The sequence below is a fragment of the Notothenia rossii genome, assembly GCF_949606895.1.
Source record: "Notothenia rossii genome assembly, chromosome: 4".
NCBI classification, from domain to species: domain Eukaryota; kingdom Metazoa; phylum Chordata; class Actinopteri; order Perciformes; family Nototheniidae; genus Notothenia; species Notothenia rossii.
Genome location: NC_136902.1, coordinates 93,977,375 through 94,002,698, shown reverse-complemented (window position 1 = coordinate 94,002,698; position 25,324 = coordinate 93,977,375). Strand labels below are relative to the sequence as shown.

Sequence of the window (25,324 nt, the reverse complement as noted above, 5' to 3'; positions counted from 1 at the left end):
CATGAGCCAATGAGCAGCTCTCATAGGAAAGAACGACACCCCGCCTCCCACGCTGTATCCAGTTCCTATTAAACATCCATGAGCTAGACCCTTCTCACATTTTCGAGAGCAAAATGTCACAGATTACCCATCATGCCTTGCTGTCAGAGCTCATAGAGCGCAGTTAAGTTTCCCCTTAACCTGTTAAGCCCGAGAGACCCCGGTACCGGGGGCCTCCTGCAACATCTTGCAGGAAACAGTGTCTGAGGGCATGTTCATTTAATAAACTATGAATGTTTTATATCCATATAACGGGAAGAAACTCATCTAACTGATCTTTTTTCTTTCAAAAAAAACCCCACAATGCTAACGCTGAGCCTCTGAATTAGCAACAAGCGAAAAATGCTAACAGATTACTGCACCGAAATTCACTCACAAAACCTTATTATTTATCTGTTCTGCACATTCAACACATCGTTTCACATCGTGAAGAGACACAGAATCGACATTATCACTCAATGATACGAACTTGCGACGTTATAAACAAAAACATACATCAAAACATGTGGCGCTAGGTAGCTAAAAACGCTAACATGGCTCACCTGTGTCGTAGTCTGGTCAAAAGTGGTCTTCAATGGCATTAGAACGATAAAAACGCTGCTGAAGTTAATCCATAGGTTTTTTAAATCTTTTTTTTGTTTGTTTTGCATTTTTTGTGGTGGTTTCCATGTGTTTTTCTGATTGAACAACCGTTTTTAGACATTTTAAAACCGTGATGTTACATCTCATAGCTATAAAGCATATGTAGTGTGAGCATTGAGAGGCTGCAGTAATGGGTTCGGACACATGGGGGCAGTGCAGCTGCAGAAAACAGACAGTCACACACACACACACACACACACACACACACACACACACACACACACACACACACACACACACACACACACACACGCACACACTGCAGGGCCTCACACTCACTGCCGGGCCTCACACACACACACACACATACACACACACACACACACACACACACACACACACTGCAGGGCCTCACACTCACTGCCGGGCCTCACACACACACACACACATACACACACACACACACACACACACACACACTGCAGGGCCTCACATACACACACACACACACACACACACACACACACTGCAGGGCCTCACACACACACACACACACACACACACACACACACACACACACAGCAGGGCCTCACACACACACACACACACACACACACACACACACACACTGCAGGGCCTCACACACACACACACACACACACACACACACACACACACACACACACACACACACACACACACACACACACACACTGCAGAGCCTCACACACACACACACACACACACACACACACACACACACACACACACACACACACACACACACACACACACACACACACACACACACACACACACACACACACACACACACACACACACACACACAGCAGGCCTACTTCTGTCAGAAGCAGTTTGTAAACTGAGGGAGATTCAGAATTGATCCTTTTGCTTTTACCTTTCAGGAATCCTGTGAGATGTGAAGGTTTTGCTGTCCTGACATTAACAGCGATGCCTTCTTTGCTTCTTCCAGCTGCTCCACAATCACACCTGACCCTGACAGCGTATTCTGTCTCTGGCTGAAGTCCTGAAATGATCGCCTTCTCAGCTCCCGCCTTCATTTGCTCCCAGTGGAGATCTTCCTCTTTCACCTGGTGGTCTGGTTTGGCGTACTCCACGATGTAGCTCAAAACGTGGACATCTTGTCCGAGCTCAGCAGGTTTCTCCCAGCTGACTGATATCTCACGTGAGTAAGATTCAACGTTGGGTTTTCCAGGAGGGCTGCAGGGTAAGGTTTGAATGGATCCTCTGACTTCATTGGCTGGCCCGACACCAACTGGTGTCTCTGCCCTGCATCTGAACATGTACTCTGTGTTAGGACTCAGGCCGCTCACTGTGACTTCTCCAGCTCTGGATGCTGTCTTTTGGTTCCAGCTGTCCTCTCCACTGACATAGTACTCAACAGAGTAGGAGGTGATGTCCTCTGCTCCAAATCTGGGTGGAGAAATGTTCAGCGTCACACTGCTGTGGTATATATCACTTCCTGTTACTGTTGCAGGCTTTGAAGGCGGCTCAAAGTTCTCATTGACAGAAAGGCCGTCTGTATAAAGGTAGATGCTGGCTCCTTTCTGTGTCTCCTTTGTTAAACCCACTGTCAGAAATGTGATGTTCTTGTTCTCCTTGTTGGTTTCTGCTAAATCACTGAAGAGCTTTGCTTTATGCCGCATTGCTTCCCCTTCTTCTCTTGAGTTGTACCATTGATCTGGAGGGTGTGGATCTTGAGCGTCGTCTGGTTTGGGTGTTTGTTTAAGGTAGTTTGATAAAGTAGAGAGGTACGGTTCATCACTTCCCAGCGAGGTGAAGACAAAACACACAGCATGCTCTGCTTTGAAGCTTTCTTTGTACAGGTCTGTTTGAGATGAGATGATCTTGGTGTTTGTCATCATGTCGGTCAGAGACATCACGGTGTATATTTCTCTCTCCTTACAGTCCATCCACTCGTTCAGGTCCTTGCTGTTGAAAGGAGAAGAACATATCTTCCTCAGTTCCTCTGCGAGCACAGCTTCTTCTTCTCCTCCTCCTCGGATTGATGGAAGTTTCTTTGCCAGGGTTCGTTGGAATTCCAGTTTGAACACAGAGCACATCTTTTTAAAGGTTTTGAGTTTTTTTCCAATCTGTGGAAACTGCTGTGTGGTTTGGGTTCTCAGTGCATCGTTGAACCTCATCGCCAGGTCACTGAGGTCCTCCAGGACATTCTGACATTCTTCAACTAATCCTATACTTATCTGACGGACAAGTTTAGCGGCAGTAGAATCTAAACATGTCAGAGGCAACAGCCAGACCTTCACTGGTACTGCGTTTTCCCCGCCCTCCAGCAGCTTTGGCAGACTTTGGTACACCTCTACTGCCTCCTGAAAGGATGTCGGAGGTTTCTGAACAAAAAAGTCGCCAATGAATCTGCAGGAGAATTTCTTAACGTTTTTTCTTTCATCGTCTTCCATTTTCAGCGAGCCTTCACCATCTATTGAAAGGCAGGGGATTTTATTGACCATCACCTTCAAGTTGCCCTGAATGTCTTGATGGTTCTCGTTGACAGACACCTCACGGTCAAAGACAAAGAAGGCTTGAGCGCCATAAAGGATTCCTGTGACTACATGTGTTGCTGTTCCTTGATCAAACACAAACTGATGTTTCTTAACATGTTCTCCTCCAAGATGATTCATGGACAGTTCTTGGAACTTTGTGGTAGCTTGGTACTTCAGTGTTACTCTGGCCTGATTTTTGGAATTCTTAGTATCGCTCAGGTATTTGGCTGATCCTTCAACCTCTACCAGTCCACTCAAGAAACTTGCCTTCAGTGATGATTCAACATTCAGGGCTGAAGATTTGTCTTCAATTGATTCAGAAGCAACTATTTCAAAATGATTATATTTGTGTTGTCTTTCTCTAATATGATTTTTAAGGTCATCACAGTCCCACAAAGTGATTCCTGCAAAAGAAGAACCAAAGATCAATCTAGAACCAAAGTAAATGTTAATAAACACTATAACTTTGAGGGGAATCAAAGCATCGTCCTTCCAGTAATTGTAGCTTTCCTGTTGTTAGGAACTGAAATATAGAATGAGTTGTTCAGTGATGCAATTCCTGAGAACATTAATGATAATAAAGAAAGCTTGTCTTGCTTCCAAGACATAAATACACAAATCAGTTTAATGTACTTGACTATTTTCACGACTGTTACACTGCATCCTTGTTGTGAACCTGACAGAGAGTTACAGACCGCAGTTGTTGAGCCAAACCATACAAACAGTTATATGACCAGGCACTATGATACAGGGTTATTTTTGGGTTATTTCTAGTTATAGGAAACAGATGTTCATTTTGAGTTTTTGAATTCTGTGAATTCTGAGCACCTTCGTCTAGCCGTCCTGAGTTTATTCCAACAAACAATAAAAGTCAAATAACTTCCAGTTCAGCGGTTACAGTGACAGTTAACAACAGTCAGTAGCCTACACATTGTAGAACATGTTGTGATTGCCATGGCATGTTAAACTAAAAGTATTCAACCAACCAGTCACTGTGTAAAGTGTGGCTAGTGCTGCTCTCAAACAAAGGATAATGACAGCACTACTTTCTCCAGCATCCATCACCGGCCAAAAGAACCCTGATGAGAAGGCTTTCCTGCAGGTAGTTAAAGCCAAGATGGGCACTTCACGTCCCAACTGGCGTCTACTAGAGTGCTGGTCTCCATGCTGAAATCAAACAAGAGCTGGAGGCCATCCAACAGGGCACCTAAGCGGACATTATGTATATCAAAATGTCATATCTGAATGCTGTCCTTTAGTGCATGCCCTAATGGGTTTTCAGTTGAATATTTGAAGAGATTTGGTGCCAAGTTCTTCTATGTTTTTGATCAATCTTTTGTCAATGGCCTCCTTTGTTTGTTAAGATATTGGCTCATATCCTGGAATAAAAGCTACCTTCAATTGTTTCCCCACACCACACTGATTTTATATAAAAATAATCTCTACTCTAATTACAAGCATTCCTCAGATCCCAATCAAGCATGACTCATGGTATTTGAGTTGATATGAGCAACCTATGTCAAAGTTAAGAAGGATTTGGAATTGTTCCCAAATAATGACCTGATCTGCCGCTTTACTCTGTGGAGTTCCACAGGGATCAATCCTTGGCCCCAAAACATTTTCTTTATACGCTTTACCTCTAGGCAACTGGCTCAGTCAGTTTCACTCTATCTCTCACCACTGTTACGCTGACGACACGGAGATTTACTTTAAAGTTTGGCTAAATGTGATAGGTAATATTAGTACTCTCCATCACTGCCTTTATGGATATCACTTAACTTCCTTAATTTAAATTCATACAAAACCGAGGTCTTTCTTAGGGTTCCTGGTAACTTTGTCTCTGACATAAATCAACACCCTGGCCCTCAATGTTGAACCATACACAAGAAACCTGGGTGTTATCTTTGACCAGAATCTAAACTTGAGCCTCACATGAACAAGCTAGTCCAAACCTGCTTCTTCCAAAATCAAAACAATCGAATCCATGCTATAAACAAACAACAAATCTTAAATAACTTATTTATAACTTTTCATCTGTGGGTTTCGTTCCTGGCAAAAAGAAAATATGTTTTTAAAGGTGATGATTTTTCCTCACCAGGGACGAGTGAGTCGTTGCGGCAGTCGTACAACATCCCGAGGCTGAAAGGCCGTCCGAGCGCCGCCACCTCTATCGTCCCGCTGCCCTTAGAGGTCATCGCTTTGAAGGAACTGAAAATAATCAACAACAGCTTGTTAGTTAACTTTGATGATTTGGTAATATCATGTCCAACCATGCTCACATTTTGATATCAATTTGACCTTTTTACTCAACAAAGAGACACAAAATGTCTACAAACACACTCAAAGACGCATGCGCACTACGTTGGCGCTCAGGTGCTGCCATTAGCAAACCTAAACCTCTGCTATAGTCCGTTTGACGAGAGGGACATCCAACACTTGCATTACAAGGTAGTGCTGTGTGCACACTACGCAGTGCGTCAATTTGAAAAGCTGCAACACTTTTTTGCTCTAGCCCAGCTGTTCCCAACGTTTTTCAAATCAGGGCCCACTTAAGAGTCAAAAACATTTTTACGGCCCACATTCAACCATTAACAATACGGAGGCTAAATAAAGTTCTGATTGGTCGATTCAGAACATGTGACACGTTGTAAATCCAGTAGAACAGACCGCTGTCAAGGACTGTAATGATCGTTGCTAAGGAGCAGGGGTCGGGAACCTTTTTCATATGAAGTGCCATTTAAAAAAAAACTTCTGATCAGTGTGCCGATGTTCGTGAACTGTCAACGGGATAGCTGCTCTAATAGCAGTTTATATGAAATCTCAGTTTTTGACAAAAATGGAAGGATGGATTATCAATAATCATTTCAAAGTGACACAGACACATTGGTTTAACCTTCAGCAGCGTTTTTCTCGTTTGAATGCCATTGAACACAACTTTTGATCAGAAACAGCAAAAGGTAAGACAAATGAGCCGTTTTTGCTCCATAAAGCTACGTGGTGCGTTGTCTGGGTTTGCTTCCCCTGCCGCGGGTTTTGATCGCACAGTGATGATACTTATATTTATAAAATCTGTGGATTCTCAGCTTGCTAGCTGATATCTTGTTTTAGCAGATATGATAAGTAATCAAGTATTTATACCGTGAGTTCTGTGCTAAGTGCGTTAGCATTTTTTCGTTCCGGGCTCATTTAGACGCTTCTTGTGAGACTTGTGTTTTGCTTCGGTGAAAATGGTTCATATCGTCAATTAGCTGAGTTTCTTCCCGTTAGGTGGGTATGACACATTCATAGTTTGTTAAATGTTAAGAAGCCCTCAGACCAGTGGCGGTTCTAGAACATTTTACATGGGGGGGCAAGAGGTCATGCCAGGGTGGCATGGGAGGTTGGACCGTACGTGGTATTTTATACTGTATATTATACCTATTTATTGTTAAATCATGCCCTAACACAAGTGTTCTTAATGCACAAGAGAAATAAGGTGTTCAGCAGCGTTTCCGCCAGGGGGCCGTCTTGCCGTCATTTGACGCCCTTAATTCAGCTCGGTACGCCCTGAACGCGAGCCGAGGGTGTCCAAAAATATTAATAATTCGAGAGAAGATCGAGAGTTTTTATCACTTGAAATGACGAAAAGGAAAAAGGACGAGGACATCCCGCTGTTGGAGGGGGCAAAGGAGTCTGGAGGGATTATTTTCGGAGTATTGAGGATCGTTTCCCCGACATGCCTGCTACAGGACAACATGGAACGTGCGTGATTTAGATTTTTAGTGGAGCACGTGCGTGAGCTGCGAGCACCGGAGCCTCGCAGCGGCAAAACTGAGGCTCTGTGGTAAATTGTGGTGACATGAAGAGCCGTTTGGGAGCCGAAACAACCGGCGCTTTACGTAAGAGAGCCGAGCAAAATGATCCGGCTCACTAATGTAAAAATACAGTATCTATAAGGGACGGCTTATAGATACTGCCCCCCCCCCCCCCCCCAGCTCTCGGGGTGGACGCCCTCTCTGCCCTGGTCTGGTGGAAACACTGGTGTTAAGACAAACAAACATATCAACCCAGTCTCACGACATTTCGTGTTATAGTCACGACATTTAATCTATTGATTCGTGTTAACCAACACGATTTTCCCATTTTTTTCGTGTCACACAGGACGATTTTAAAAGCAATGTATTTCTATTGGTAGTATGTTTCGTGCCTGCAGCACGTCTTTTTGTCCGTTCGGGTCTTTGAAGACCGGAAGCTGTGGAGTTCATAAAAACATGTTCTTACTCAATATCAAGCCACGATTATTGTTTTTATTTTAAATTGTATAATGCCAGACTTTTTTTGTCGTCTGTGAGGAAAAGAAATGGGGCTCAGAGCCTCAGAACACTGAAATCTGTATTTTTTTAAATCTTTTTTTCCTTCTAAATTTGTTATTCTTTTCTAAATAACACACTGATATTTACTCACCAATAACACACAATTATCCTTGTTTTTATTTATTTGTTTGATTCCATAATCTCTGGCTTTTTTGGCGTCCTTCAGGAACTGAATTTCAAAATAAAAATAACCGGAAACAGACGTAGGCCTATAAGGGACATTTCGAGCATCATTGCGATTGTCAACATTTCTGAGTTTAGGATGGCCGAAGACACTACACTACCCATAATCCCCAGCTATCGTTTAGGACTACTGTCCCTGTGATCAATCTTCAAGCTCTGGGATTGGATCCAGAACTACCCAGAACTACACATGCTGGCTATTGTGTTTCGCAAAATGTTCTATGGGACGTCTCTACTGAACATTTTCGTTTTTCCCACAATTAGAAGTTGCCAGTATTAAACACATTGGTGTTATCAAATGTAAAACATATAATTACTAAATGGGTGAAAATCGCTTGTGTCCATAATGGGCAGCATTAATATCTACCCACATGACAGCTCATTGTTACTTTGTAATTCTACTCCACTACAATTCAGAGGTTAACCTGGTATTTTTACTCCACTACATTTATTTGAGTTACTTTGCAGATTCTGATTAATGATGTGAAATATAAACAACCCTTAAAGCAGACTTTAGTTACACCTGAGTCAAATTCAGGGAAGGTGATTTTCCAGTGCCAACAATCAGGAGAGATATTTGATAGTTGGTGCTTGAGAAGACTAAACATGTATCTGCAATTTACATGAATGGAAATGAGTAATAAAGTCTATTCATTACTCGTTATTCTCTACTAATAGTTCATTAAAGACTGTATAATTGCTATTTTGCACATCCCTTTCAAGATTTTCTAAGGTTTATTGACATAGCACACAACTACGGTGTAGTTATACAATGAATGAAAAACTTGGGTCACAGGTTCTTCAACAGCGTATTACAAGACATCTATCAATATGTGTGAATACCTCCACCATTAAACTGTCATATTCTGCACATTTCTTATTCTATCTACATAAGAGTATAATTAATGTGTATAATATCAGTTAAAATAAGTGCTTCATAGTTAACATTGCAGGAAAGCAATATATTAGACGTTAAGTACTTTGTCAGGCTTAATATTTATCTGTAGATACCCCCAAAGCTTTTTTCTTATTTAAAAGAGGACCTTAACCTAAAGTATTCTTAAATGTGTAAATAAAGGTTAATTAGTTTGTCTGTTTTGCACATCCTCATATTAATATCTTTGTACATCCTGCAATAAACTGTTTTATTGAGATCACTTACAGTATCTTCTTGATTTTTTATATTCTATATTTCTATCATTGACCTTCTACTTTCCCCCAATGAAAGCATGTACTCTTAATATTTTTTTCATCAAATAACATTATTCAACAAAAATAACATTATTCAACAAAAATAATTTAATAACGTGCTTTAACCACTAGGCGGTGCACACAAGGTACACACAGCATACTAATAATAACTTTGTATTATTAGTGTAGGACACTTATGTATAACATCTGAAGATGTTTAGTTTTATTCATGTTTTTACATACTTTTACAGCATATTGCTATAATTTCAGATTCAGTATTTACATTCTTATATTCAAAGAAAAGTCATTTTCTATCAGCTGTGCACCGTTATGGTGTAAATATAACCTATCTATGAATTAGATCAAATGTAAAAGTCAGCCGAATTAGTGTTGATACTGAAAGGATACATTTTGTGTGAAGAGAAATTGAAGATGTTGTTTAATTGTTGATATATTTATGATCCACGTTAAGTATTCAGTTTCGGCGGCATTTCTTCCAGTTTTTTCAAAGGTCTTCTCATCAGGGCTCTATAAATAAAGAACTACGGCTGATCTGTAATATGTAATGCAGCCGAACCGTGTATTACAATGCCGTTATGTGATGACTTCCAAGAAGCAAGAACATTCGGAATAAAGTATTTATTTTTTTTTTAATGTTTTTACGATTTCATATCATATAAACACCAAATCCCAACATGCATTGCGGCTAAAACATCCAATCAGCGAGCTTCAACCATAGCTGAGGATCTTGGGTAATCGCTCGAAATGCCTACGTCTGTCTACGTCAAACAAATAAATAAAAACAAATATAATTGTGTGTTATTGGTGAGTAAATAACAGTGTGTTATTTTGAAAAGAATAACAAATTAGAAGAAAAAAAGATTTTAAAAAATACAGATTTCAGTATTCTGAGGCTCTGAGCCCCATTTATTTTCCTCATAGGCGACTAAAAGTCCGACATGTTGGAGCGCTGAGTGGTCTGAAACCCACCTCGGCTCCGCGTGTCCTTTTGATGAGCTGGTTAAATCATAAAAGGAAGGAATTCAAAAGCACCAGGATACAAGTTAAACAAAAATCTGTTTTAATGGTAAAAGACAACAATACAAAAATACAGAGTACTCTGGGCTTAATTCTACTACCGTGCGATACAGATATCGGAGACGGTCAGTCAGAAGGGCATCAAGCATAAAAATATCATGATATTTATATACAGGTGTGGAGGAGTTGTGTCGGTTGCTCCTCCCTACGGTCATCTTATTGGGAGATAAAAAACGACTGCCTGCCGCAACGAATCAGCGCGAGCCTGCACACACACACTCATTCTGCATAGACTTCCTTCTCTCCGGCCCCCTCCCCCCTTAGTTTAATACCCATACAGTTTCACATACTTTTGGTATCTTAAAGATATGTTTACGATATAGTTGTTTATAGTTGGCTTATACAAATAATACATGTGAGTTACCTTAATACCAATAATAACGAGGAAAACATTACCTCTGCTCTCAAGCAGTCCTACATATAGCTTCTGAAAGAGTAACACTCATTTTACCCTGCAGCATTCCAGAGGTTTGAGCTGTGTCCAAATAAGGATATCCCCTCGCTCACATCTTACTCCAAATACAAAGGTTTCACTTCTCATATTTCCAGCTTCTTGTTACACAGACTGCTATTATTGATACAAAGTAATTAAACACAAACATATATTTCACACATGTAGCCTCCCATGATACTTGACATGCTGTTTCTAAAGAAGAATGTCTCCTCCCCCAACTCTATAGTATCTTGTCATGCAAAACTGCTCCTACTTCATACAGAGTAATTAAACATGTTTAAGCCAACTACTCCACAATGTTGTAGCAATTTAGTACTCACAACATGAAAGACTAAAACAGAGAAATCAATAAAACACAAACACGGGTATAGATGAGCAGTAATCACATCTAGCTACTGAATGTCGTGCCTATAACACGAAATGCCGTGAGACTGGGCTGACAGATCTTATTTGGAGCTATTTTCTAAAATCCTATGGAGAAATCTCATCGCTTTTTTGTGGAGGGAACCCATGCGCAGCTCACTTCCGGGTTTTAGGACGCGTCTCTCGTCTCCTCTTCACACACTTTTCGCGGTACACGTACTTACAGCCAATCAGCTCTGAATGATGTGAGATGACGTATGGTGGGGATGGCAGCTCACTGCCACTATGGTCATTATTCTTTTGCCACACACATTAAATAGGACAATACTCTGAGCATGCGCAGTGTAGTTTGTACAGTCACCGTTCACTTAGACAGTGAGAGGGAGGGGCATGATCGGGTTTTGTCCCACATCGCTCAAAACGGCTCAATAGGCACACACTGTAGACACTAATTAGAAGAACACAGACTAAAACAGCAATGTACAGACGAATCAGATGATTAAACATGATCTTAATTTTTCTTTTTTTTTTGCATTTCTTTGCATTTTTTTTTTTCAATTATTTGTAATACTTTCTGCTGACACTAGGTGTGGCTAGCCACGAGCGACACAATGCTAACAGCGGTTGTACATAAAGTCACTCATAACAACCTTATTACTTATCGTAGTAATAACCCAACATATCGACTAGCATAGTGAGAAGACACAGAATCGATAGGTACCTACATCATCACTATATGATAAGAACTCGCAATTTCATAAACAATTGAGGGTCTGTGTTCGTCTGGAGCTCCACAAACTCTCTCAATTATATTCATGCTAGTAACGACGAGTCTCCTCATCCAACATCTCTTCCAAACAATCCTTCACTTTGTGTTCTTCTTCTTCTGCTCGGTAACCAGCTGGAGGAGCATGCACAGTCGGCACGTTACCAAGGCGTACAGTCCTCACGGAACTTCGCTGACATTGTGAGGAGGGACTTTGGGTCACAAAGGACAAAGTGAACCCTCAAGGTGGAAAATATGAATTTGCCATAACCTGAACAGTGAAGTAAGGATTGGTTATTGAACGGTAAACCACAAAGGGCTGTTTCCAGGAATAAAAATACATTTAAAAAGGTGATCACACATAAAATATGAAAACATTATATTAGCATCACACTTGGTATAATGAAATACCTTTCATCAAAGTGTGGCTTGTTTTCTACTCAGCTGTGTTTCCTCAGAAGAGATTCATAGCTGCTTTAGCAAAAGCTGCTGTTGCTTATTGCCTCAGATCTCATGATGTGGTTTTATTAAATGTGCCATGTGCTAGGACTGACTTAGGGAAGAAAGCTTTTAGTTGTGCAGCTCCATTAACTTGGAACAGTCTGCAAACATGTTTCAAACTGAGCACTTTGGTTCCCCTGCATCCTTTAGAAACTGGGCTGGGTGACATGCTGTGTGATACTCATGGTACCTGTCACTGTGAATAGAGTTTGTAAACTGTACCCTGTACATTATGTTGGATGTCCTCCTTATGGTTGTTCTGTTGTTTGTATGTTACATGTGTAACTAATGTCCTGCAGGTCACCCTGAGAAAGAGATCTTTTGATCTCAAGGGGCTTTCACCTGGTTAAATAAAGGCTACAAACAAACAAACACATCACAGTTCGCTAAGTTTTAATTGCCAGTTGTGAAATTGCTCCACACAACGCTGCTCTTTCTCTCAGCCATCATGCGCGTGTGTGTGTTGCACTCGCGAGTCGCTGGCTGCTGCTGTCCTGCTGGCTGCTGTCAGTCAGCTTGATAATCGGCGTTCAGGCAGAGAGCGCGCTGCGCGTGCCCGAGCCTCCAGGAGAGGAGGACAGCAGGTGAGAGAAGAAAAGAGCATATACTTGTGTTCGTCTGCACATCGTTTTTTGAAGAAATTGACGAGTAGAGGAGACGGGAAAAAAAGTATAAAAGTATCGATCCTATTGGCTCTAGTATCGATATTTTGAAATGTAACGTAATATCAGAAGTATCGATATTTTGGGATTGATCCGCCCACCCCTAATAAATGCACAGCAGTCCATTTTCACCAGGCCCAACAACAAGAGCAAGGCTGCTACCAGAGCATCTCATTGTGTCAGTCACGTTCTTGAGAAACACATGAAGTCTTTCAAAGACGGCGAAGTTGTGAAAGAAGCATGGAGACTGCCGACGCGCTTTTGGGGGACAGTAAAAATAACAGTAGCATTTCAACAGGTTTTTGATAAAACAAAAACTCAAGTTAGATACCGTTATTAATCAGCTGTACGTTTTAGTTTGAACCTATTAATTATAATTATTGCACAACATGATATAAGAATGCAAACTTAAATTGATTATAGTCTATTATCAATTCAGGTTAAGAAACTAGTGCTGCTTGCATCCTATTTTAAAGGAATTTATTTTTATACTCTAATAAAATGCATTAAAAAAAGGGTTTGATTCTATTAATGTTGTCTTTTCTATTGCACTTTTGCAGCAGATTCCTGCGTAGCTTCAGATCTGAGTTGTCTTATTAGTAAGCCTCATTTATACTTTTGTAGCAACACTATTTTCATATAATGGCAAAGAAAGGGTTCAGAGCCTTTTTTTTTTCCTGTGTCATATGAGGCAGCACTGTTCAATGTTTCTTGAAAACATTACCCACTGTAGTATGTGACGTGTGAATAAACTCTGTATCAATAACACTGTTGTGTAACTTCAGTTAAATACTTGTATGTGTGTAGAAAGAGGTAAGATAAATGATCTGCAGTATTTTATAAAGTATTCATCGTACAAAGGTCAGTTTTATACAAGTAGAAGTGTGTATTTACCTGGTAGTAGGCTGTCAGTAATGGCTAAGCCTCTCTATGTGGACTGGTAGATCTCGGCAGACTGGCAACTTTAAAAGTAGCTCTCGGTTCAAAAAAGGTTGGGCACCCCTGGTTTAGTGTGTCAGTGCCTTTAGACCAGTGTTTCTCAAACTTTTTCATACCAAGGACCACTTAACCAATAAAAAAACACTCGCGGACAACCTAACTCCACAAATATCCCAAAACACATAGTTCTTTATAAATCGCCTGAAAATGGTACAAACAAGTGGCCACATGTGTGATGGAGGTGTTTATCTGGGCTATATCATGCAATCAAAGTGAAACTCAAGCTCGCTCCATTGCAGGGATATTCCCGTGAGAGTTCGGAAAACTTAAATTTATTTATTTATTTCAAATGTGAAATTTTACCAATGTACTCACATACCACTAGGGGGCGCTCACGGGCCACCAGTAGTCCGCGGACCACACTTTGAGAAGCACTGCTTTAGAAATCCCTCATACCCCTCTATTCCAGCTGTTAGAGAAACGCTGATTCTGGATCCTTAGCTTGAACAACAAAAAAGAGGAGGGGGAGCTTGTGCCTGCTCAGAATTCTACTGAGATACTCAGCTAAATGCTGCCGGGTTAAACGCCATATCATGTTCCAAACCACATCAAGGATTATTTCTGAAACAGTATGGAGCTCCATATTACGTCCAAAACATTCAGGCATTGTTTCTGATATCAACTTTCTGATAGGGCCGTGGGTCCACATTTCAGATATTAAGTCATATCGGCAGCAAATCTGGATCAGCTCCGTTGTTCCCCCATTTTTAGAGATTTGGGTACGGAGGAAAATAGAGAGAGTTTTGTTTTCTGACACTTTGTGAATTTGTGAATATTGAGAGAAAGTGATATTTAAAACGTTTTGATCAAAATCATCAGATTTCACAGTTAAATCTGCCGGAGTTACAGCAGAAAATCAGTCTAAGAACTAAAATATGTTTTTATAAGGAGGCTCCAGGTATAACATTTTGGAGCTTTATTTCATTATGAAAAAACAACATCAAACAGTATGAAACAGCCCAGATAGAAAGACCCAAGGCAAAAAGGTGATTCCGTCTCCTAATAGCAGTGATACGTTGTGTTACAGGAAGAGACTGAACAGACTGGTTAGAAGGCCAGCCCTGCCGCCATTTATACTACCAACTTTTACCTACTTTCACCTGGCTGCTATATCACTATACTGTTACTGGTAGGCCTACTGGATGTGTATTTTCTAAATTGTGAAATATCAAATCTTTTATCTGTAATATTGTTTTTATGCATACTTCTTGAGTGATATATAAAGATATCAAGCTGTCTTTGGCGCTTTGCTGTAACAATTGTAAATATCCCCATTTGATTCTGATTTACATAACGTATTGTATTTGATAGCTATATATCTCTCTATATGCAGCCTTTTTTTCTTTCAGTCATAATTATGAGATAAAAGTGAAAAACTTTATTTTCAAAATGTTGGCTTGAATCTCAGAACTCCGACATAAATCCTGCTTCCTGCTCTAAAGTGTTCTTACCTTTGTCGTTGTTCTCTGAAGATGAGGAAGTAGAGAGCAGGGAGCGTTTAGAAATACCAGAGGGAGGGGCAGGATGCTCTTTGGTCACATGACTTCACAGAAACAGTCTCACAGACAGATGGCTGAGTCACTCCATAAACTGTTTGTCTTAAAACCTATTTGTTTAACCCCTTGTGTTGTGTTTGAAAGCTGTTACCGTTCATGGTGTTTGCGCGTACATTTTGACCCGTGATTTATTTCAGTCCAAAACACTCAAAAATAATGACTATCATCCAATATTGCTTTAACTAAACGCAACGAAGAAGCAACGTGTGTTTCTGAACAGCTCTCAGGCTAACAGCTGACAGACTTTTGACGGAGTTTGAGTATGTTTACACGTCCACTATGCTAATAGTCATACTAAGAAACTCAGACAGTTATCACTGCTAGAGCAGCAGCTCAAGTAACACCCTGCATCCTGTCTTTATACTGTATCTCAGAGGTCCGGGAAACATTTACTGACAATGCGTTAACATAAGTCTATTTTTCTTTTTTATATATTCAATATCATACATGAACATCATACATTATACATACAACAAAGTCCAGGGGCAGACTTACAGTAAGTGCGTTCGACCAACAAGATACAACCTTGAAGAAAACAGAATCATATAAGAACATCAGGTTTCATAGAGCCAAACATTTCAAGTGCTACTCAACTGGCTTTAGATAAGCCAGCCCTTTATTAGTATATAAGTGCTTTGTTAGTAATTCTATCTCTGGAAGTGGAGTCCAAAGAGATGAGTTTTCAGTCTGAAGAAGATGTGTAAGCTTTCTGCTGTCCTGATTTCAATGGGGAGCTCATTCCACCATTTTGGAGCCAGGATAGCAAACCCACGTGTTTCTGCTGATGGGAACTTGGGTCCCCCTCGCAGTGCGGGTGCAGCGAGCCGTTTGGCTGATGCAGAGCGGAGTGCACGTGCTGGGGTGTACAGTTTAACCATGTCCTGGATGTAGGAAGGGCCAGATCCATTCACAGCATGGTACGCAAGTACCAGTGTCTTGAAGTGGATTCTAGCAGTTACTGGAAGCCAGTGAAGGGAGCGGAGGAGCGGTGTGGTGTGGGAACATTTAGGAAGGTTGAAGACCAGACGAGCCGCTGCATTCTGGATGAGCTGCAGAGGTCGGAGGGCACATGCAGGCAGACCAGCCAGGAGGGAGTTGCAGTAGTCTAGGCGTGAGATGGCGAGAGCCTTATATAAAATTAAAACATGATTTTTAAAACTAATTTTCTATTTTTGTAATTTGGTATATTATTGATATGGGTTGGACACTCCTTCACAATGATCATCATTGACTTTTTAAACCAGTCAGGCCACTAATGAGCTCAATCATTAACATGTATTATTATTACTTTACAAGTTAAGAGTACTAGGGGTCTATTACAAAACCTTTGAAGGACTCGTCATGCATTCTGAATGTTTCTGTACTTTAAAAACAGGCATCATGGCTCAAGATCCTGTTCTTGCTTAAGATTATTCATATTAATTTGTGAATTTAACATCTATATTCACTCTTCAAACCTGAAACAATAAAAACATTTTTTTTTTCACAAATATTTTAATTTCTTCCATCAAACAAAACATTTATATATATTAGGGCCGGGACTTTAACGCGTTAATTAAGATTAATTAATTACACAAAAATTAACGCATTTTAATCGCACTTATTTTTGCACCGCGGAACGTTTCTCACTGGATGAGTTTCAGGGGTACCGATTATACTGGAGCACCAACTAACGTTCATGACTTCAGACAACAACAAACCACAGTGAACAATAGTCAAACATGAACGAAGAAGCTGATGAGACCGCTTTGGTTGGCCCCGTGGACGGGACATTTTGTTTTAAAAAACGGACGGATGGAAGCGTCGATAAGAGCACGGTTGTTTGCAAATTATGCAAAAAGGAATTTGCATATCACCGCAGCACATCAAGCCTCAAGTATCACCTCAATGCAAAACCTATAGCAGCTAGCGTGGAAGCTAGCGTGGACGTTAGCCCGACTCGGAGTACAAGGACACACACCCAATTCGCGTTGATCAAACAGTGGCCTATGCAACAGAGAGATTTTATTTTTCATCAGGATATCGGAAGAATAGGAGGGATTGAGGTCAATCACTGGCACTTTTTTTATTTTATTTTAAATGGTACACTTTATGTTGAACTATTTATTACGTTGTTGGTGCAACTGGCACTTTATGTTGAACTGTTTATTGTTTTGGCCAAGGTTATTGAGAGAGTTGGACTGAAATTGATTAGATTTTTTAAATCAACTGTTGGTAAATCAACAAAGTCTGTTATGGCCTCTGAAGCAACAGAGAGATGTTTTCTAATAGTCAGGGTTTCTAATGTTCTGAATGTACTTGAAAGTATTGTGTTTTACTTCAAAAACAAAGTGTTATAGTTTACAGAAGGTCTATATTCCTAAATATGCTATTGCTACACTTTATAGCCAGTGTACCACCTTGAAAAAAATAAACAATGTTTTGTTGCTTAAGCTTATGTATTCAGTCATTATTCAATGGTATACTAAAATCCATGCTTCTCACTGTTCTCACTGTACTCAGGTCAAATATTTATATGCGATTAAAAATGCGATTAATTAATTACAAAGCCTGTAATTAATTAGATTAATTTTTTTAATCGAGTCCCGGCCCTAATATATATATATATATATATATATATACATACACATATCCATATACAAGCACATCGACATACATACATACATACACAATACACAAATATATATATGTATGTATATATATATACACATACACAAACATGTACGTACACAGACATTCACACATATACACTTACACCTATATATGCATACATATCAACACACATACTGTATATACATATATACATATATACATATATATATATATATATACACATGTTCACATAAATACACACCTATACATATACATTCAATCGGTGTATAGAGAGTAAAACAAGAGATGGTCGTCTTTGGGATATGTAAATTCTCCACTTTTTCCATATTTCCTCAAATGTGTTTTCCTGAAGCCTCAAAGTGATTCTTTCCATAACATATATTTCATGGATTTTGTCGTACCATTTGTCAAGGGAAGGGATATCCGCTTTGAGCCATTTTCTAGTTATTGCTTTTTTTGCTGCAACAGTAAGAATTCCAAATAATTGTTTTGTTTGGAGGTTTGTGAGAATTGCATGTACGAGCCCAAATAGAAATTCATCCCAGTTTAATGGGATTTTTTCCTTTAGTACTATTTCGATTTCTAAATGGATCTTTTGTCAAAAAGTTACTATTAAAGGGCAAGCCCAAAACAAATGGTAGTGATGTGTTAGCTGAGAACCACATTTCCTCCAGCAGCTGGGGGGCCCTAGATCAGTGGTTCTCAAATGGGGGTACGCGGAGCCCTAGGGGTACGTTGGAGTACTGCAGGGGGTACGTGAGATTTATTTTATGAGAATGAAAACAAATAAAAATAGATAAATATACAAATTTTTGGAAAAGTAACAAAGTTTGAGCAGGTTTTATATTAATAGACTAGAGTTACACATATTTCAAAACACGAAGTGTAGTAACGGCAGTAGCCTCCCTGTCAGAATGACAAAGGTCCTCAGTGAAGCTCAAGCCCATGTTTCTCACTAAATTGTAAGAACAACTTATTAAAAAGATCAGTTCAATGCAACTAATGTCATCTTAGTGTTATTGCATGATATTAAAATGGGTTGGCAATGAAATGTAGCATTTCAGTGTTTCTCAGTTACAATGCTGTTGTTTTAATAAATCAGACACTGATGGTGCAAGGCTGCTGTACCTCTTTATATAGGCTTTTTCCACTAACAAATAGTTGTTGCGCTGATCAGGGGGTACTTGGCTGAATTTTTTTTCAAAGGGGGAACATTATTGAAAAAAGTTTGAGAATCACTGCCCTAGATGATGTGGTGACTGAGCACGGCTGAAAAGGTACCTGCTAAGCATCTTCCAACTAAACATTCTGTCGGTGCCTGAGCTAGAGATTCTTCAAGCCGGGGAGCGATACTCGACCTCCCTTGTTTTTTGCTAGTTGAAGAGTACAGAATCTAATCCTTGGTTTCTTCCCTTGCCAAATGTACCTTGATAGGATTTTATCCCATTCATTAAAATCCTTGTCTATGATTTCAATTGCTAAATTCTGGAAAAGGTATAGGAGCATAGGTAGGATGCTCATTTTCACTGATTATATTAGAGATTCAAAGCTCAGCACTGGGATTAAGTTCCATCTATTTATATCTTCTTTTATTTTCTGATTTAGAGGGTTGAAATGTAGTGTATAACATTCCTTTGAATCTTTAGAGATGCTTACTCCCAGATATTTCAAGTGGTTCGGATCCCAATTAAGTTCATTGGTTGAGTTTATATGTTGGCTTGGCTTGTAATTAAAGCTCAGTGTGCTGTAAACTCATGGTTTGTGCTGGGTGTATGAGGGTTAAATTAATGGGGTTCAGTTTATGTGAGTGTGACTTTAAATCTGGGTTGAGATTCGCAGGGTTTATTGATATGTTATAAAAAGAGGGGATAAATAAATGAACGTCATTGAGATTGAGGAATCAATGGCCACTAGTAAGTGTGATTATTATATTGAATGTGATTTAAGTTGTATGGGATATGCGTGATCCTAATTGTTGTTGTCCTTTTTCTTCTAAGGTTAACAACCTATTTGGATTTGATTAAATCATCAAAACTAGGAGTTGTTTCCGTCCATCTTGATTTCACCCATACTGTCGGGGGATAGACAGTTGTTAACTACCGCATCGGGAGGGATAAAGGTTTCAACCGATGGCGAGAGACAGTGAGGAAGGTAGACTACAGTGACGACCAGACGAGCAGGATAGCCCGCGGTCGAAACGATCGGCAGGAAGTGAAGGCCCGAGGCTAGCAAAGCTAGCAAGGACCGAGGAACACCGGTCCACGAGTCGAAGCTAGCAGAGCTCTCGAAGCACCGAGAAACGCCGGTCCGCGAGTCGAGCTGACGACCGGACAAGGAAACCCCGTGGTCGCAACGGTCGGCAGAAAGGGAAGGCCCTGAGACTAGCTAACATGGTCGGATCACGTGAGTAACAAGGCAATATTTCGGCGCTATCTAGCCAAATAAGCTAGCGTTAGCATAGCAAAGACGAAGCAGTAGCTAGCCAGCATTAGCCTCACATCAACAGGTGTAGACAGAACATCCAATTTTCCTGAGCTAATTTACTGAATAAACCAACTCACATCTCCTGTCTTTGTTTCCACCCAACTCATTAGACTATTCTTCTGCTGGCGCTTCATTGCTGTTTTCTGTCAAATTCAATACTGTAGTTCAAAACCGCGGTACCTGCTCACCATCTGTGAGCTATTTTTAGAATGCGCACGCTACGTTCGTTGTCGCGTTCGCGCGCGTCCACCTGGGCAGGCTGTGACGATAACGGCTTGAGGTTAAAAAATTATAATAAACTAATTTGAAACTGGGGGGGGGACACAAACAGGCAGACTGCAGAGCTGTTGTTCTCCTCCTTTCCTCCGCTTTTGTCTCTGATTGTGAGTGTGTGCATTCGCGTGTGTGTGGGGGGGGCGGGGAGCGGAGCCCCGCCCTTCAGAAACAGAGCGGAGGGAGAATGTGAATACGCAAGGCATTGGACACTGAAACATGCACACATTGGATAAATAACATGGGCGTTTGGTTTATTTAATAAAAGAGCACATGTTCAATGTGAAAAGTGACCGTAGATAGATTACTTCAGTTGCAATTTGTTGCAATATATATATAGTTGTTTTTAAAAATAATAATTTAAAAAAGAAAATTCTAAAAAAACTCCTTGAATTTCAGGCAGGGCGCGGGGCTCTGTTGGCAGGGCGCAGCGCCCCGCCAAGACAATGGTAGGGGAAACACCGTTAATTAGTGTGGGTATTTAGGCTTTTTGTTTTGCTAGTGTGTGTGAGATCCTGGTGACTGTGCTCACGTGAACAGCGAGGTTGAGGCTGTGTCATGTGCCCGTGAGTAATAAATGCCCACACTGGGTTGTATTTTGGACGTTCTGCCTCTGCCTCCTTGCTTGGTTGGGCCGCTCAACGGTCAGCTTCACAGGCAGTATGAGGGAGTTTCACCGCTGGAAAAAGGACTGGGAGTCAACCATTTCAATGCACTTCTGAAGTTCCTGAAGGAGCAAGAAGAAATTCTAGAGAGCTTGGAACAACTGAAAATAACAGCGAAATCTGAGAAAAATGGAAAAGCCGCCATAAAGGTTAGAGAGAAAGTATGCCTACACAAAAGCCACCAGAAGGGACACTCCAGAAGGTGAGTGCGTCGTGTGTGGAGAGGAGAAACACAATAACAAGTTATTCTTCTGCAAGAAGTTCAAGGGGTTTGGCTTGGCTGAGAGAAAGACTGCTGTGAAGAAGGTAGGAGCATGCCGCGTTTGTCTTGGATGTCACGACGTGGTAGAAGACAGGTTCCTCTGCAACAGGGAAGACTGTCAAGAGGGGACCTCCTCTGACCACCACTACCTCCTCTGTCCAAAATGGGAACAGCTGCCAAAGGGGAAACTTGGAAAAGGCAGCGAGAGGGTAAGGGAGCTAACAGAAGAACAAAAGCTAGCCTTGTCCAAATGTTCCCCAGAGGCGGCGGCGGAGATCAAGAAAGCTTTCAGTAACAGCAACAAGACTTCAGTGACAAGGAGCGCTAGGAAGGATGAAGGTGGACTTCTGGAGAAGAATAGACCGACCGAGCACCCTGTCATCATGATGCTGTTGGAAGTCACTGCCAACGCGGGGCAGGAGATCGGAGCTCTGATTGACCTCACATCAGACACCAACTACATCACTCATGTAGCGGCTGACAGTCTCGGTCTGAGCAGAGAAGAAGTCACTCTGGTCGTGCATGGAGTTGGAGGAATGACCGCGACAGTCAAGACGAAGAGGTACCTCCTGCGAGTAAGACTCACGACCCCCAAAGGTATACTGTGAGGGCTCACAAGCTGGTTTGTTATGGCCTAGAGGAGATCGCTAAAGTGCATCGGAGCGTCAGACCTGAACAGCTAAAGAGGTTCTTTCCAGAGGTTGCAACGGACGAACTGAAGAGACCAGACCATGTTGAACTTCTCATCAGTCACAGAGACTGAGGATAGTTGGAGACCTCGTCTTCTGGGAGGGCCCACTGGGTAAAACTGTGGGCGGAGCACATCCCAGTCTGTTCGAGAATGTAAAAGTGACTATGCACCATTCCGAGAAGCACTTCTCTCGCTCGATGAGGACAGCTGCTGTGGAGTACAGAGAAGTAGTCGAGAGTGCTGAAATCCTGAGGGAAGAAGAGACCAATAGTCTGACTCAGGAAGTAAAGGCGGGGACCAGGGATAAAACTGCAACAAGGAGAGAAGTTCTCGAGTGGTGGAAGTGGGACAGCATCGGTGCAGCCTGTGAACCCAGGTGTGGTGGGTGTCGCTGCGGGACATGCCAGCCAGGAGGAAAGGAAATGACCCTGGCAGAAGAAAGGGAGCTGGAAGTGATTAAAGAGGGGCTGTCCTACATGGCCAAAGATGAACACTGCCTGACTCCGCACTGGGACGCATCTTACCCATGGACCGAGGACCCAGCCTCACTTCCAAACAACAGAAGAGGAGTGGAGGCCACCTTCCTGAAAACAGAGAAGCAGCTCAGGAAGGAAACTGAGTGGCAGTCCGCCGACAAAGTCAGATTCACGAGATGGTGGAAAGAGGCGCGGCAGTAAAACTCACCATGGAGATGATAGGCGGCTGGAGAGGACCAGTGTGGTACGTGAGCCACATGGTCACGCCGAAGACCCACTCAGTGACGACACCAGTGAGACTGGTCTGGAACAGCAGTCAACAGTTCAGGAGGGTCAGCATGAACGACCTTCTGCTTAAGGGGACAGATGTGCTGAACCCTATCAGATCGGTCATACTCCGATTCAGGGCCGGAGAGCATGCAGTCCTAGGAGACATCCGAAAGATGTACAACTCAGTTTGGATAAAAGAGCGCAAAGTCCACCTGCACAGGTTCCTCTGGAGAGACACCCCAGAAGAAGACATCGTGAGTCCTTTGTGAGCCAAAGTCCCTCCTCACAATATCAGCAAAGTTCCGCGATGACTGTTTGCCTTGCTAACGTGCATGCTCCTCCAGCTGGTTACCGAGCAGAAGAAGAAGAAGAAGAAGAAGACAAAGTGAAGGATTGTTAGGAAGAGATGTTGGATGAGGAGACTCGTCGTTACCAGCATGAATATCATTGAGAGAGTTTGTGGAGCTCCAGACGAACACAGACCCTCAATTGTTGCTCTGGTTTCAAATGGAGGAAAGAGCCCCCCCTGCTGTTCAATGTTAGCTACAGCAGCTCTCTCTCTCCTCTGTATACAAAGCATGGCAAATAAAGCAATGCATGATTTGATGACTTGTTCTTTTCATGTAAAGTCAATTGACTGATATACTTTTGGAATAAGAAAATGATGCCTTTGAATCTTTAGTTGACAGTTCTGCAGAAAGACTTTGCAGCTCTTGAGGCTTTTGACTGGTTTTTAAACTATGTTTGGTGTAAAAGACGATGTGTAATCATTTGTTCTGATGTTATTGTGTATTCTCCACATATGAGGATGTTCAACCTGCAGCTCAGTTTCTTCAAATCACACTCATCACATGTCCTGCATATAAAAGAGACGCAGCTTTCTGCTGGAAAGTAGAACAAAGAAAAAACTCAGTTTCTAGTTTTTTATGAGTTGCATTTATAACTTTTTAGATGTTCATCTTTAGTTGCTTTATTTTGAGACTTGATTGTTGTCGGTTGAGTTCATCTTTTTTCTTCCTCATTTGATCATTTGTGCATAAAAAGCTGATGTTTGTGGTGTTTCTTGAACCATGTATGATGATGCCAATGTGCCTGCTATGTATTATTATTTATTTCCTATTTATTGAGAATCTCTATGAATTATAGTCAAATGTATACCAGTCTGTGTTCTGTTGCCGCACCGGATCTCCGCCAAATCCAGGATCATCGTCCCCATTTTCGCTCCCGTCTGTATCTCTACCGCTACTTGAATACTGTGGCTCAAACTGGTATGGTTCCACCACGTTAGACTCGCCCGCATGATTTGATTCCACCACACCGGCATCCTCTTCAATAAAATCCTCCTCTTCTTGAAAGTGCACCGAGTCTATTGACGACTCACTGTCACTCGATTCTGTCTCCAGAGTCCGACATCAGCCATACAGGTAGTGTATTATTCAAAAAGTGTTCTACTCGTGACGTGCGTGACGTGCGTGACGTCACTAACCGGCGAAAGCTGTTTGGTCCGGAGCGGTCGTGTAACATCGGAAGCGAGCATGGAAAGTTGTAATAAATCACGATTTATAAATACAGCGAGCATATTGTCATTAATGACAAATGATTTCCCATTAATAATAGTATATATATTATCCTAATAAGAACAGTGTTGTCCTTCATTTCGTAAGCTCTTTAAGCAATAGCTCACGACAGGCCGTGGTATATGCTCATCATGTCACAGCTAAGGGGCGTGGTTCGGCCCGACGCGAAGCGGAAAAAGGAGGCTTTCTGCCCGTTACTTCTCCGCTGCTTTCTTGTTCCAGTTTGAACTGTATACTGTGTTTCTCATGCGCGGAGGGATACTGACTTGTTGTGAAAAGTAACTTACAATTCTACCCGTGGTATACGCTCAGTATATCACGGCTAAGAACCAATCAGATTGCTTGATTTGACTTGTCCGTTTTATAAATATATATATATAGTAGTAAGAATGATATCATCTACAGTATTTATAATTATAAATGTATATTGTATGTAGACATACAAAATGTTAATTTAGTTTTTTGGAGAAGGGGTGGTAAACTTCTTCCCACGCCTTGGATGTGTAATCAGATCATGTGTTTATATATCATTTGTGAGTCAATAATATTTAGTTCATCAATTTGATACTGCTTATGTTTCTACAGTATCATAATTATCTTGTTTAATTTCATTTAAATGTATTCTTTATTTATTTTTTATTGTATTACAGGTTTGAAATAAATCAAATCAAATGTGTCTCTGAAGAGCTGCTTGATTACTCAAAAACAAGTGTTAGTGTGT

General features: G+C 41.2%; 1 protein-coding gene across 2 annotated transcripts in view; it reads right to left on the bottom strand.

Moving 5' to 3' along the window:
- The window catches only part of LOC307037539 (verrucotoxin subunit beta-like), a 29,453-nt gene extending 24,083 nt beyond the window's left edge, over positions 1-5,370 (bottom strand). For both annotated transcript variants that reach the window (XR_013807709.1, XM_079678514.1), the window contains exons 1-2: positions 5,263-5,370; positions 1,541-3,571 (exon numbers count right to left, since the gene is read on the bottom strand). Coding sequence is in view for 1 of the 2 variants with exons in the window: in XM_079678514.1 (XP_079534640.1) it covers positions 1,541-3,571; positions 5,263-5,362 (2,131 nt within the window). In the remaining variant the exon portion in view is untranslated. The remainder of the gene's footprint in view (positions 1-1,540; positions 3,572-5,262) is intronic.
- Between the last annotated feature and the right edge of the window lie 19,954 nt (positions 5,371-25,324).